The sequence below is a fragment of the Pleuronectes platessa genome, chromosome 2 (genome assembly GCF_947347685.1).
Source record: "Pleuronectes platessa chromosome 2, fPlePla1.1, whole genome shotgun sequence".
Classification (NCBI taxonomy): domain Eukaryota; kingdom Metazoa; phylum Chordata; class Actinopteri; order Pleuronectiformes; family Pleuronectidae; genus Pleuronectes; species Pleuronectes platessa.
This window is the reverse complement of record NC_070627.1, coordinates 16193645-16208259: the sequence shown is the minus strand read 5'-3', so window position 1 is coordinate 16208259 and position 14615 is coordinate 16193645. Positions and strand designations below refer to the sequence as shown.

The following is a 14615-nucleotide window of genomic DNA, read 5'->3' as shown; positions in this document are numbered from 1 at the left end:
TCCCTCTTTTGCTTTAATTGTGTTATTATACATGTTTTCCTCAGCAGTAGATTTTCGCTTTCATAGCCATCAGCTCTCGTGCACCATCAGGCCATCCCAGCCACTGCACCGCTCCGCTCAGGTGGCTGCACGTTCCCCGCGCCGTGGCGCACGGGGCGCGCGCAGCAGGCTTGTTTCCATACACTTCAGCATGGTGGTACACGGGACACGACACGCGCCTCCCTCCTCGCTGACGTACGCAGCCCTTCCGCCCACTGAGGCTCGTTATCGGCAGACAAGTGGGCCGTCCCTCCGCCGAGGATACAGCGCCGTTTAACACGTGAGCCTCATGTGACGGAGGTAGGTCAGGCTGCGTGGAGTCAGAGGGTTTATTTAACTCGTCGCTCCGTCCTCCCCCACTTTCCCAACGCGCCACCAACACGGCTGCCTTGCTCCTGAGCCGCCAGGACTAACTTCAGAGAAGATTCCCACACCCTGAAGTTAGACTCTTGTTGAATAATTGCAACTTAAATCCTTGTTGTGCATTTCACAAACCGCTGCTCAGCGTTTTTTTTTTTGAAGAGCGACAATACACGCGTGTTTGTTTGTGACTTGTTTTGGAAAAGCACCGTTGACTGTGCGTAATTGGGAGTAAAACAGAATGGAGCGAATTCCAAGCGCGCAGCCACCACCTCTGTCCAAACACCAGGCTGACCCTTCAGACATGCAGGGGTAAGTCACACTTTAAACATTTTTGATTTTAATGTTTAATATCCAATGTGTCTCAAACACTGAGCCAAACCATGCGCGCAAGTCTCATTCTGTCCTGTTCTCCTTTTCTCCCATTCAGGATGGACTTCCCGATGTATGTTTATAAAGCCAGGCGGGGGATGAAGAGAGGAGAGGATAGCAAGGTTCGTTTTTATCTTTTTATTGCCAAACGTAATGAGTGAATCGTTAACTGCTGCGCTTTTATTGAACCCTGTGCGCGCGGAGGAAATAACTGTCTGCTAGAAGAAGTCCTGAATATTCCCATAAACGGCTGACCTCATTTCTGCTATGACATAACTGCTGGAGACCTCCCTCCCTTGCATCTGCCTCTGGCCAAGAGGAGCTGGCGGCTGATCAGCTGAATTTCCCCTCTAAACTAAGCTGTTTGTTCCCGCAGGAAACCTACAAGCTGCCGCACAGACTCATCGAGAAGAAGAGACGTGATCGGATAAACGAGTGCATCGCGCAGCTGAAAGATTTATTACCGGAGCACCTGAAGCTCACGGTGAGTTCACGCGGGAGCTGGGGAGGGTTGATGGGATTCACTTGCACTGTGGGGCATGCACCACCGAGTGGCTGATCAGGGGCAGTGCATCCTCTGTGCGTCATCAGTGCAGGGTGTCTCCTGACATGTTTCCTTCTTTACATCCAAAATCAGCTCAATCCAAAATGTAAGGTTTAGTTATGAAATGTATATTCTTCTGTATCGTAACAAACATTTTGTAATCATAATTTTGGCTTCTGCTGTTAGTGAGAATATTAGAGATCATGCATAAGAAGGGTGTAATGCATTGGTTGATGTGTGTTATGTAAAACGTGAGGATGTGCTGACTGTGTGTGTCTCCTGCAGACTCTGGGACATCTGGAGAAGGCCGTGGTTTTGGAGCTCACCCTCAAGCATGTGAAAGCACTCACGTCTCTTCTGGAGCAGCAGCAGCAGAAGATCCTCGCTCTGCAGAATGGCATGCAAATCGGTGAGCGGCGGATCACAAACACATGCAAATATGCACATATAGAACGAGATGCTATTGCAGGACAGGCTGCAGAACACACAATGAAAGGAATATGCTGGAGTTGAAGGCAAATGAGTAACTTCAGATATAGCCATGGCTGTTGGAAACAAGGCAAAAACAACAGCAAATTTCAAGTTACAGAGTTTCTCACTGTGTGGTTTTCCTTTCTGTGTTTACAGAGCAGCCTTCTGTCAGCCAGGAGAAGTCAGAGGAGATGTTCTGCTCCGGTTTCCACATGTGTGCCAAGGAGATTCTTCAGTTTCTAGCCAACCACGAGACCGATGGAGACTTCACGCCATCTCATGTGATCAATCATCTTCACAAGTTGGCTGCAGAGGTGCTGCAAGGTCCTAGCCGACCCCGAACCCCTGTCAGCCCCCGCCGCGAGGAGATCCCCACCTACCACCAGCACCAACCTCACAAGGAGATGCACACCAGCCTACCGCCCAAACCCAGTGAGGGCTACGGGAGGAACTGTGTGCCTGTCATCCAGCGAGCGTACGCGCCGACGAGCAGCGAGCAGAGTGGCAGCGATACCGACACAGACAGCGGCTATGGGGGAGAGCTGGAGAAGAACTACGGCCACGAGAGCCAGCTGAAGCGAGCGCTGGCGGAGAGGCAGAGCTCCGGCATCAAGCAGGAGGATGACGAGCCGCGTCACAAACGGCCCCGGGTGGAGTCGTCGGAAGATGAGCTGCTCTCGGGTGGGGAGTCCACAACTTCATCGTCCTCAAGTGGCTACAGTAGCTACATGAGCGTTTCCCCCAACCATCCACCACCCCCTCCACACCCCCTCTGCATGCCTTTCTACCTCATTCCACCCTCCGCTGCAGCCTACCTGCCAATGCTGGAGAAATGCTGGTACCCCGGGGCCGTGTCCATGCTGTACCCTGGCGTGGGAGCCTCCGCACCAGCCATGTCCAGCGAAAGACTGTCACCACCTCAGCTAGTGATGTCTCCCAGGGGAGGCTCTCCAGCCCCAGCCATATCTCAGACCCCCATGGACTCCCCTGCCCTCCTTCAGGCGTTAAAGCAGGTACCACCCATCAACCTGGAAACCAAAGACTGAGAAATCCTGTTTTGTAGTGACCCCTGGAGCATAGACAGTACTCGGAAGCAGAGGGAAACTGAGCTGTTCCATAATCCAATCCATCCTCATTCCTCCCCTCCGCTCCACAGCCCGGAGGTCAAACAGCAAACGAGAGGACTTGTTGAAATGATCAAGAAGAGGGGGAGGGCGGAGCTGCATCCGTCCGCACATGGAGGACGCAGAGCTCTGGTTGAATGTTAAATGCTCAGTGATATAACTCAGTGCAAATGTATCGTATAAACTGGACCTGCCCTGCACACACGCACACACACACACACACACACACACACACACACACTTGGTTGAATGTAAAGAGAGAAATGTTTTAGATGCTGCTGTTGAAGTACAAATGCCGATGACACTGATGCATTCACTTGTAGCCGTTGCGGTAGAGACATGCCATCTAGAAATCCTTGCATCAAAACAACACCCAAAGTTTGTCGCCCGTGTCCTGTAAGTCACCTTTATCATAGAGGAAAAAGCCCTTTGTACCACACATTGTGACACGAGGTGTTGTTGATCCGAGGGTTTCCTTGCGTGTGTACAGACGAGCGCGAGGCTGCACCCACTTCACGGACGAAGGGATGGTCGCCACGTGACCACACCGAATGAGCCGACTTGTTTCTCATTGACAAACAGACCGTTGAGATGGAGTTTCTGTAATTACTGTTCATATACTTCGTGTACATTTCTGTTTTTTGATACCTGTTCTCGCTCTCTTGCCAGACAGGGGGGGGGGGGGAGCTGTGTGTGGACAATTGTACGTGGTGTACTCAGAAACTGTGTACATACTGTAGCACTGTGCTGGGCCAGGTCTGCATACTCGACATCTGTTTCCGCTCAAGTCAAACCTGGTGTTTGTTCTTGCTGTTGCCTTTTACTTGTGAAAAAGCTGATAAATCTCAGATGTTCATTCTCTGTACTGCATAGTATGAATACTGGAGTCCAAATGAGCGAGGAGGAGAGAAGTGAATGTACACGTTTTACCAGAGGACTAGTTTTCTATAGAAAGAGGTACTTGAGATTTTATATTTTGGGACCTACACGAAAGATGTTTGATGTACATATTTTGTCTATAAATGTTGATATACATTATATAAGTGTATTAATAAAGTATTTTTTTTCCCGTGGAAATTTGCTTTGACTCTGTGTGTATGAAAGGAAACTGTGTGCACGTGTGTGTGTGTGAGTGGTCTAGGTATTACTGGTGCTATGGGGAACTAAGTCGGTTTACTCTGTCACATTATGGGGACTTGCCTTCCTTAAGGCTACAAAAACAGCAAGTCCTCACTTTTTCAAAGGGCTTATTTAGGGTTAAGACTTGGCTTTAGGGTAAGAGTTAAAATTAGGTTAGGGTTAGGCATTCACTTTGGATGGTTAAGGTTAGGGCAAGGGGCTAGGGAATGGGTAATGCATGTCCTCACTAGGATAAAAGTACAAAAGTGTGTGTGTGAGAGAGAGAGAGAGAGAGAGAGAGAGAGAGAGAGAGAGAGAGAGAGAGAAGACAGCCAGGCTGGAATGATATTAAATCTGTCCAGATTGTGTTCTTATGCGGCACCAAAACATTCATGTCACAGGGAACCCTTACGTAATGGCGGAGCTGCAGCCGGGCCCTCCTGCTGCTGAACCGTCTGTGTCCGCTAAAACAAGCAAACACATGAATGTAAACAGTTTCAATTCATCTCCTGAGGAAATAATCAGGATCCATCTGCATGACAGGGAGACTTTCCCCATGATTCTTATACTAGCTGTACAAAACCCCAGAAGGGTTCTCTGCTCTGCACTCTACAGGCTGCAGACAGTGGATCAAAAGCACGTACGCTACATATCACCACGATCTGTGTTGTGCAATCATATTTCTCAGCTGTCAGAGTGTGTACAGATATAGCCTCATCTCCTGTTGCAAATATCAACACAGTTGCATTTCAACACCAGCATCTGCTGCTCAACATCATAAACTCTTCAAACACATATCATTGTTGTTGTCTCTGAGCTGTATGAATGTTGTCCTGTTACAGGCACGTGCACAGACATTTTGGGGGGCAGGTGCTCAAACCAAAAAAAGGGCACCCCTGCCAAAATTGTTTATGAAATTAAAAATAATAATAATAAATAAATAAAAAGGATATTTTCAACTTATATATTTATTTTTGTTGACAACTAACTCAAATTATCAATTTGAATAAATAAATGAATAACAGGAAAAACTGACAAAACAAGGCCATATTGAATAACCAAATAATATGTTAATGTTAGGTTTAGTGATGTGATGGGCTCCTCTAGACCAGGTTACTGATTCTCCCTCATCTGTTTTACAAGTTGATGGCCTGATCCAAGATAAAAGAGAGCTGCTAGCCTGAGCTGCTTGCTGCAGTTCCCTGTCCTTCTGCTTTTGGAGTCTCTCTTTTCTTGGCATTATGCTGTAAATTTTGTTAATGAGATAAATCAATGTTGTGCATAATTATCAAGAGTGACTTACATAATTTCTATAAAGCTGACAACACAGTACACACACATTGCTTTTTACTGTTTTCTGACAGAGTTGAAGCATGAGCAGCATTACACTAGTAATATACCACAATATACCTCACCAGACTGTCATGTAGCTCAACTTAAGACCTACCTTTCATTTCAATAATTACGATTTTAAATTAAACAAAACTAGTGAACTTGTCTAATTTGTAGAACAGTAAAACTGTCTTTAAATTATCTGTCTGTCTGCCTGCCTGCCTGCCTGCCTGCCTGCCTGCCTGCTTGCCTGCGGAGTTTTTTGTTTGTCTATTTTTTAGGAAACGTCGGACCAGTTCGACGTAATGTTTTCAGCAGCGCTAATGTTGTGGTTCATTTATCACCAAACAACGTCGGGGGATTGCACAAACACCGTCATTACCTGTTTGTCTGATGCTGCGGGCATTGTTGTGCAAGTTCACACCTCTCATGAACTAGTTCATAGTTCAGTTCATGTCATAGTTTTAAGGTGGAAAGTGAGAATGAAAGACTTAACTTAAACCTTATCCATCACTACCCCTTGCCTTTTCTGTCGGAATCTTTATCAGACAGTGTGTAAAAATCCCTCTCTGCTTTCTCTTGCCATCTGTATATGAGACCGAGAGCTGTTGTGTTGCAGGTATGGCCTGCCCCTTTAAGGAAAGTTTGTAGTGTGTGACGTAGTGCACCTGGGTATTGTGGGAAAATACGCTAAAAGTGTGTGTATAATACGGTGGCCCTGAAAGCTCAACGAACGGCAACTTAAGAAAACACATGCAAGTTGACAAAACACCAGCAAAGTAAAAAAACATCTTCATCAATTTCACAACACAACACAACACATTACAGCAACGCGCTGCAAAAAGAGAAAAGCGCTGCAAATACCGGAACGAGCTGCAAATAGAGAAACGCGCAGCAAATACCGGAACTCGTTGCAAAAAGCCAAACGCGCAGCAAGAAGCCAAATGCGCAGCAAGAAGCCAAACGCGCAGCAAGAAGAGGCCACAACACAACGGAAGTGTTTCCAGGGGACAGCTAAAAGTGATGGACACTGCTGCCACAAAAACGTCCAATACACCATAGAAATTCGGTTCCACACAGGATTCGGCCACCCGCGGCTCTTCGGCCCCTCTGCAGTGGCTGTACAGTACAATGTTGTGCATATGTTTAACGAACGCTGAACTTAACGAATCAGTTTTCATATTATTAACGTGAACGTAACGATGTGACGTGAACGTGAGTGAACGTCACGTACATCACCGTATCAGGCCATCATGAAATACCAGGAACGGGCGAGTGTGTGTGTGTGTGTGTGTGTGTGTGTGTGTGTGTGTGTGTGTGTGTGTGTGTGTGTGTGTGTGTGTGTGTGTGTAGCGAGTGCTCCGGTCCCGGGCATAGACTGTATATAGGTCCCGGGTCCCGGGGCTCCGACCCCGCCCACTCGCTCTTTTGATAGTAAAGGTTTCGTACCCCTGCACACTATGGACAATATATTGCCTCACAAACAGGGGCTTGCTTGTTAGCGCTGTTTATTCAGTTTAACAGGAGAAGACGACATGTCTCTAGATCGGATCATCTTCCGTGATCAGAGCTCACTGTGGCTCTCTCCGAGTGAGTGGGCGGGGTCGGAGCGCCGGGGGACACACGTACACACACACACACACACAGACACACGCACACACACTCGCCCGCTCCTGGTATTTCATGATGGCCTGATACGGTGATGATTTAAAAAATGTACGTGACGTTCACTCACGTTCATCGTTACGTTCACGTTAATAATATGAAAACTGATTCGTTAAGTTCAGCGTTCGCTAAACATATGCACAACATTGTACTGTACAGCCACTGCAGAGGGGCCGAAGAGCCGCGGGTGGCCGAACCCTGTGTGGAACCGAATTTCTATGGTGTATTGGACGTTTTTGTGGCAGCAGTGTCCATCACTTTTAGCTGTCCCATGGAAACACTTCCGTTGTGTTGTGGCCTCTTCTTGTTGAGCGTTTGGCTTCTTGCTGCGCGTTTGGCTTTTTGCAACGCGTTCCGGTATTTGCTGCGCGTTTCTCTATTTGCAGCTCGTTCCGGTATTTGCAGCGCTTTTCTCTTTTTGCAGCGCGTTGCTGTAATGTGTTGTGTTGTGTTGTGAAATTGATGAAGATGTTTTTTTACTTTGCTGGTGTTTTGTCAACTTGCATGTGTTTTCTTAAGTTGCCGTTCGTTGAGCTTTCAGGGCCACCGTAGTATAACGAGAAGTGACGGACCACCTAAAGGTGATGCGAGTGTCGCTCCTGCTGTATATCCGAGAAATAAAGTGGCCGCATTCCAAGTAAAGAAACATCTCCTCCTACTTCTTCACGGAGCGGTCCGGACGGCTGGTTACCGGCCAGACAGCGAGTCAAGATAACCAGTGACAGGGGCAGCTCCTGGTACAGGTGACATAGGAGACTGATTTATCAAGACGTGACACATGCAATGTAAAACAGACTCAAGGTGAAGATGCACACCATTTAACAACATCTCCAGTTTGACCTCCGCTGCACATCATACCCGCCCCTCCCTCCTCATCTTTTCTTCTCTGTCAATCTGTCGGGAATCCTTAGGTTTATTACCTTCAGGTTATGTTTTTGTCTGCTTAAGTTTATTTGTGTGTCTGTTAGATGGCAGGATAACGCAAAAAAAAAAAACTTGCATCCGATTTCTATGTAATTTTGTGGAGGGGTGGGGCTTGACCCAAGGAAGAACCCATTAAGTTTTGGTGTGGTTCTGGATTAGGGGGCCAATCCAGGATATTTTTTTTACCTTCTTTTCTTTTGCAAAATCTGGTTCAGTGTATTTAAATGTGGTTTAATAACGGGACTGTTGGGCCTTGACGGGGATATGAACACAACTGACTACCATTCTGTTCATTTTAGCCACACATCTCATTCAGGCAGATTCCCAGAGTAATTGAAATTCTTTAACAAAAAAAAAAGACAAATAATGCAATCTATGCTATTTGGTCAAACATGGTTAATGGTTACATTCATACTGGTGTCTGGAAAGGCCTGTTGATCAATCTAAGGGCAACTTTTTCATGATCTGTCTGTGAAAGCAAAGATTTTTAAGTTGAAAAGATACTTTATCTTTATTTAGACGTGTTTATGAAAAGTTGCGAAATATCTGATAAATGTTGAAAAACCAACTTCTAAATAAAGATCGAAGACCTTATGTTCTCTCTTCCATCAAGGCTTTAACATAAACATACTATTGGATTATTGAGAATTTACTGCCACCTGCTGGAGACATTTAATACCTACATCAAATTTTGAGCAAATTGTTAGTCCCCGAAAGATGAATATGCCCCAATACTACTGTCCTTCTCTTTTTAATATGTACCACTCTGGAGACCAGTTTCATTGAATCTCAACAACTGCTGACCTGATCAACTTCAGACTCAGTGGGCGGGGTTAACAAGGCGCCCTAGAAGTGTATTGATGACTGTTGTAATGCGTGTTTTGGATGATCAGCTGTCAAGACCCCAACCTAACCATGATACCCCATGTATGTCAAACCCTTTGGATGATTGTTAGACACCATCCGCGATATCACAAAATGTAACTTCTATTTGTAAATAAAAATAAACTTCTCCCCTAAGGTATTTTTTTGTAACAATGCCACATAACATCATGAGTATATTGAGTGGGCAAAAACATAGTTCCTAGTATCATATTGATTAAATATTATCTAACCGTAATGATCATTTAAATTTCAACCTGCAGCCATTCAAAATAAGACATTACTCAAGAATAATGTATGTGTAACAATTTACTCATATTTATCTTGATGTTGCATTTTAAAATCCCTTTTTTTCAAGGTAATCCCCTCAACAAGTAGAATCTTACGCCATGAGGATAATGCTAGTAACACAATATTTATAAGGAGTAAATTCATATATAAATGAATAACAATTAGCAATAATATTCATCATCATTTCTCTTCATAGCAGCATTAGTGTTAATGTTTCCCTCCACAGTCCCCAATATATTTGGCCCTGGTTTGTCTATGGGGACGGAGGAATGAGTGATGCCTGTGGATGCTGGAATTGGTATTATGAAAGCCAACAGCTCCCGCCACAATGTTTGGCCGCAAACTGAAGCCCTCCAGGGTAGGGAGAGGACCCTGGAGTGACGGTAAGACCCGGGTGGACGCCTGGTGCTGGGGCTCCATAGCTGTCCGGGGAAGGAAGGATCTAGAAATGTGTGATCCGTGGCCTCGAATGGGCTGAGATTTACCATGTAGCGCGTCGTGAGGAGAGCTCAGCGAAAAAGAGACACTCCGTGGGACAAGAGCTGGACCGTTGGCTCCAAGACGTAAACCCAAACGTTGCACTTTCCTCTGACGTTTGGTGTGTGCCGTTAAAGGCTGTTCAGACCCCAGGCTTTGGCAGAACCCGCGAACACAGGAGGCATTCTGGGTATTCTGAATGTCTGTTCTCGCCTCACGTACCCTCTTTGGGGTTGTGGACGTCAGCTGCCTCTTTTTCTCTTCAGCAGCGCTGTTCTCTTTGTCTGAACGGCAAAAAGCAGAAATCATGTGGGGCTTGTGAGGTGATGGATTACTATGTGATGTTTCAGCCTCCTCTGAAGATGAGTGGTCCGACGGGGGCTGGGTAGAGAGAGGTGCATTAGAAATAAAACATTGCCTCTGTAGGAGAGGTCTGAGTTGCCTAACTGCGGTCCCTTCCACCAGCAGGTTCATGCCCACATAGTGAGGAACATCTACTGCAGCCTGGGAGGGCGAGAAAGATTCAAACAGATACATTATTTTAATATAGCACCTATTTATCCCCAACCATCGCGTTAACATATACAGTTTTCCCACCTGTTTGTAGATTAGCTTGAAGCCTCCTGTGTAAGCACTGGAATCAGAGCGCCAGTCCAGCACGACCCTCAGTGTGTCCAGTTGCACAGCGGGGCAGAGGCGGGCGGTCACAGCAGTGGAGCAGGACATGGTCGGACTGGCATTGATCTCCAGGAGCCAGGGCCTCAGATCTCGGCCCAACATGAAGTCGGCTCCGTAGAGCTCAAAGCTCGCCTTGCGGGGCTCCACCAGGTCCTGGGCAGTCTGCAGGGCATGGATCACTGCCTGCTGCATGCCGGGGACCACCACCATCTCCCACTGCGCCCCACAGCCCTGCTGCTGCAGAAAAGCCTTGAACTGGGAGCAGGACCACATGTTGTCCAGGGGCACGCCTGGATGGCGATCATGAGATGGCTGGAAGTGCTTCTGGATAGAGTTGTTGCACAGGTGGATTGAGCTGAGGAAATTGAATAAGGTTTGTCCCTGAAAGTAACTGCAGCTGCATTTAGCCAAACCACAAGTATATGATTGTTTCATTTTGTTTGTACGACCCTGTCTGACCTGTCCAGAGTGTTTGTTGTGTAGGGCTGAGTGGAGAACCGCAGGTAGCACTCTCTGTAGAACCACACGGTCAGAGGGTTCCAGTCGGTCACCAGGAACCACTGGCGGAGGTCGAATTTGGTGCCGTGGACCAACAGAGGACGTTCCAGGTATTTCTGCACCACCCACTTACTCCCCCTGGTAAAGATTCTGCTTGTGTCCACGTGGGCCAAAATCTCTTCTAGCCGGTTCATACACATAATGCCTGGATGGTGGTGGTTGGTAAATAACATGGAAAAAAAAAGAGAGCCACAAAAACAAATAGCCTTTAAATCTAACTACCAGTATTTTGGTTGTGTATAGAATTGCAGGCCAGTTTTCCCTAATCTTATTTTCATTGCATCCTTATCATCCCCTTTGTTCCAATCAGATATATGAAAAAATAAGCAACAGTAACATCTACATGTCCCTTTCCGTAACATTAATAAGAAAGACAGTAAGAATTGTTATTTTCAACATTTAAGTATTGTGCCACCTTAATGAAGCAGAAGTAAATGAATACATTTTAGCATCACTGTGTGACTCTATGTTATGCTGGTGAGATAGAGAGCCTCACCTCGTCCTCTAGACATGGCTCCTGGTTTGATGATCCAGATGTTATTTAGTCCGTCTGTGTCGAGCTGAGGACAAGCCGCCTGCAGACGGGTCAACATGGCCTGGCAGCGCTCCACTAACACACAGCTACCCCTGATCAGTGCACCTTCACTGCAGACAAACATTTTATTAGAAGTGCAGATGGACTTTATTAACTAATAGAGTCATTCAATGTTATTATTTTAGATTTATTTTACTGTACTTTTACTTTACTTTCTTGGTTTGTATGATGTTTGTAGGAAGGATTACACATCAGGTGGAAGGGATGTGGGTCAGGGAAGAACTCGCTCAATATTGGGCAGATCCAGAAGTGGATTTTTTTTTCTCACTTTCTTGAACATTGCAACATTGGAGGCGTTTTTCAACAGTTTCCTTGATTTCTCCGATAATAACAAGTGGATCTTGATAAAAGGAATCAGGCAAGTTTAAGGGACAGATATTTATAACTGTTGGAAATCTGGTGCAGATTAAACAAATTATCTGGATCTAGTGAATCTAAATGTGGTTTCATAAGGGGACTGTTGGGCCTTGACGGAGGTATGTGCCTACTAGTATGGAACTGGAACATACTGTAACATTTAACCTTAACGCTATATATTAACCCCACCCTGAGTCCTAACATGACCTCTAGGACATCAACTGTAACTCACCTGATAAGAACTCACACACATATCATGTTGAGATTTACTGTGCTACACATACATTTAATCTGATATGAACTGCTCACGCTCTTAAATGCTAATCTGTTTGAAGCTTTTTATTTATTACAACTTTTGTTATATTTAAACTAATTACATAGCTGAACTCAAATGAGCAGATATTTTACAGTGTGCTATTGACTTAATAGATTTATCAATGCATGTCTGTTTCTTGTTTTTTGGTCCTCTTTTAGTTGCTCTACACCAAATTGCCATCAGGAGGGTATAGAAGGGTTTTGCCGGCACACACTAGAGGCTCTGAGAAAAAAAACATACTCACTGCACAACCATGTAGTAGTCTTGCAGGAACTCTGCCCACTGCTGCTCCTCCACTGCCGGGGGGGTTTTCACATCAATGTCGCCGTGCTCTAAAACACTGAGAAACTCTTCACACACGTGTAAGGCTGTGTCGATCGTTTCCGGACCCACGGATCGATGCTCCACGTTATCTGACTCTTAAAAAAGTAAGAATGATTTGTTACATTATCCTTGTCCTGCATTTCATATCATGAAGTTTCCCCTGTTCTTTTATTCGTTTTACTTTCAGAGATGCTGTTTCTGGTTTTTTGTTCCCCGACCTCTGCTCCCACTCTCCTCCGTCCCTTTGTCTCGACCACATGCTGCAGCAAACTGGTGCAGGCTGTCCTCCTAAAGTCCTCTTGGTTTTCACAGCACAGGGCGAGAGACAGATGGGACATGCAGGGACATTAACACATGCTATTCCATTCATCGTGTAAGTAAAAAAAGAAAATCCATGTTCCATGTACACTGAAACACACAAAAGGCCTTTTTGGCTTCATACTAATGGATGTCATGAAGCAAACCTATAAATGCGTGCGTTTCATCCTCTGCTCCAAGCATGTAGCATCTTGGAAAGAAGGTATCAGGATCTGCTTTATCAAACCACTGAAGGTTTCGCAGGTTCAGACATAGCCCCACCTGAAAGAAACATTATACACATGGGAGGAGATGAGCAGAACAAGTTACCTTTGGCGAAAAGTTCGGTAACTTTGTATTTTTGTCAGTAAATCATTAGAAACTCTTGAGGAATGAGACCTTCGTGGTGAAAGTTCCCACATTGGCAAAGTGATTGGTCATTTGGTCATTCTGCAGGGAGCGGCGGTCGATGCAATCCCGACGTGTCGTCCAGTAGAAATGTGCTGTTTCGTTTCGGACCAGGCGAGACTAGGATAAATTACACGGAAGTAAGACATGTAACGCATGTTCGACTGCTTTCAGTGGTTCAATGTCATTGTCAAGTAGTTTGTTTGACTCTCACCATGAGGTCATATGTGTCATCAAGGTTCTCCTCTTTCTCCCCTCCAGCAACTCTCTCTGAAGACAGATAAGTAAAGGTGTGTGTGTGTGTGTGTGTGTGTGTGTGTGTGTGTGTGTGTGTGTGTGTGTGTGTGTGTGTGTGTTTGTGTGTGTATGTGTGGGTGTGTGTGTGTGTGTGTGTATGTGTGTGTGTAAAGAGCAGCGGTCTGTTTAATATGGTAACCATTGTATCATTTAACAGGTGAGTGGGTAACTCGTGCTCCAATTACAAACTCTGTAGGTTACTTCTGCATTTTTAACTTTAGAAGCTACACAAGAATATTACTGATCTTTCTTTTAGACAAATAAAAAATTATTAAACAGACAAACAAACTGAATGTGGATGATTAAAAATAAATATTTAATTGTAACTTTCATGGATACATTTTTTTGCTAATTAGAGGCTTCATAATTTGCTATGTGTGCTCGATCCAGAAACTGTCTTTCTCCTTAACTCAATGTCTCACCAGTAACATCAGCATCATCTCCATCCTCCTCCTCATCGCCATGGCAATGAGATGCTCTCTGAACTTGAGGAGGCAGACCACGTTCCACCCACCCTCTGGCCCACAAGGCAGCACGGATCACAGGATAGGGCCCTTGCATCGAAAACACTTTTCTCAACTAGTGGAATTGGAAATTTAAGAGGTGTGTAGATTAATTCAAAAAAAAAAAGAAAGGGGACACATATTCTGAGTGAAATCTGATTTGTAAATATAATCACCTTGACTGCTTTCTCAGCCAATGCCTTAGCGGTCTTCAACCTGTCAAGTCTGATCGCAGGCAGGCTGGGAACACTGCGGCTTAACCTCCCCTCCACTGGAGCCCCACTGGACTGTAAGACTGATAAAAACATTTAAATAAATATATGAATGGGTCCGAAAATGTTTTTATATATGTGAATATTCAGAGGTCCATTTGATCTCACCTGGCATTTCTTGCATTGCACCTTGTCTGTATGTCTCAGGTAATCAGTGTAATAGGTTCAGTTAATTGTTATTATTATAATACTATTATTATGATAGATAGATAGATAGATAGATAGATAGATAGATAGATAGATAGATAGATAGATAGATAGATAGATAGATAGATAGATAGATAGATAGACAGATAGATAGATAGATAGATAGATTGATAGATAGATTGATAGATTGGTCAAACGCTCAGTGGTTAGGTAAGTGGTATAGACTGGGAGATACAGTGCCTTGCATAAGTATTCACCCCCCT

The 14615-nt window shown here is 45.1% G+C and overlaps 2 protein-coding genes across 2 annotated transcripts; one reads left to right on the top strand and one right to left on the bottom strand.

The window, feature by feature from the left end:
- The first annotated feature begins 313 nt into the window (after positions 1–313).
- Positions 314–3987, top strand: LOC128457155 (class E basic helix-loop-helix protein 40). The gene is made up of 5 exons (XM_053441721.1): positions 314–711; positions 830–893; positions 1148–1255; positions 1601–1724; positions 1943–3987. The coding sequence occupies exons 1-5, from the start codon at positions 641–643 to the stop codon at positions 2830–2832; spliced, it is 1257 nt and encodes a 418-aa protein (XP_053297696.1). The 5' UTR covers positions 314–640; the 3' UTR covers positions 2833–3987.
- A 5215-nt stretch (positions 3988–9202) lies between these two features.
- On the bottom strand, positions 9203–14329 carry ttll3 (tubulin tyrosine ligase-like family, member 3). The gene is made up of 12 exons (XM_053441932.1): positions 14314–14329; positions 14110–14228; positions 13841–14009; positions 13348–13403; positions 13125–13253; positions 12893–13007; positions 12610–12726; positions 12349–12523; positions 11333–11481; positions 10738–10981; positions 10198–10633; positions 9203–10104 (listed from the first exon to the last, which is right to left on the bottom strand). The coding sequence occupies exons 1-12, from the start codon at positions 14327–14329 to the stop codon at positions 9331–9333; spliced, it is 2499 nt and encodes an 832-aa protein (XP_053297907.1). The 3' UTR covers positions 9203–9330.
- Between the last annotated feature and the right edge of the window lie 286 nt (positions 14330–14615).

Excerpts from the sequence above, each read along its gene's own strand:
- LOC128457155 (XM_053441721.1), top strand. The coding sequence starts at position 641 with ATGGAGCGAATTCCAAGCGCGCAGCCACCACCTCTGTCCAAACACCAG. Across the intron at positions 712-829 it reads GACCCTTCAGACATGCAGGG|GATGGACTTCCCGATGTATG; the intron begins GTAAGTCACACT and ends TCTCCCATTCAG. Across the intron at positions 1,725-1,942 it reads GCAGAATGGCATGCAAATCG|AGCAGCCTTCTGTCAGCCAG; the intron begins GTGAGCGGCGGA and ends CTGTGTTTACAG.
- ttll3 (XM_053441932.1), bottom strand. Across the intron at positions 13,404-13,840 it reads TGTTACTGGTGAGACATTGA|AGAGAGTTGCTGGAGGGGAG; the intron begins GTTAAGGAGAAA and ends ATCTGTCTTCAG. Across the intron at positions 13,254-13,347 it reads ATGACACATATGACCTCATG|TCTCGCCTGGTCCGAAACGA; the intron begins GTGAGAGTCAAA and ends AATTTATCCTAG.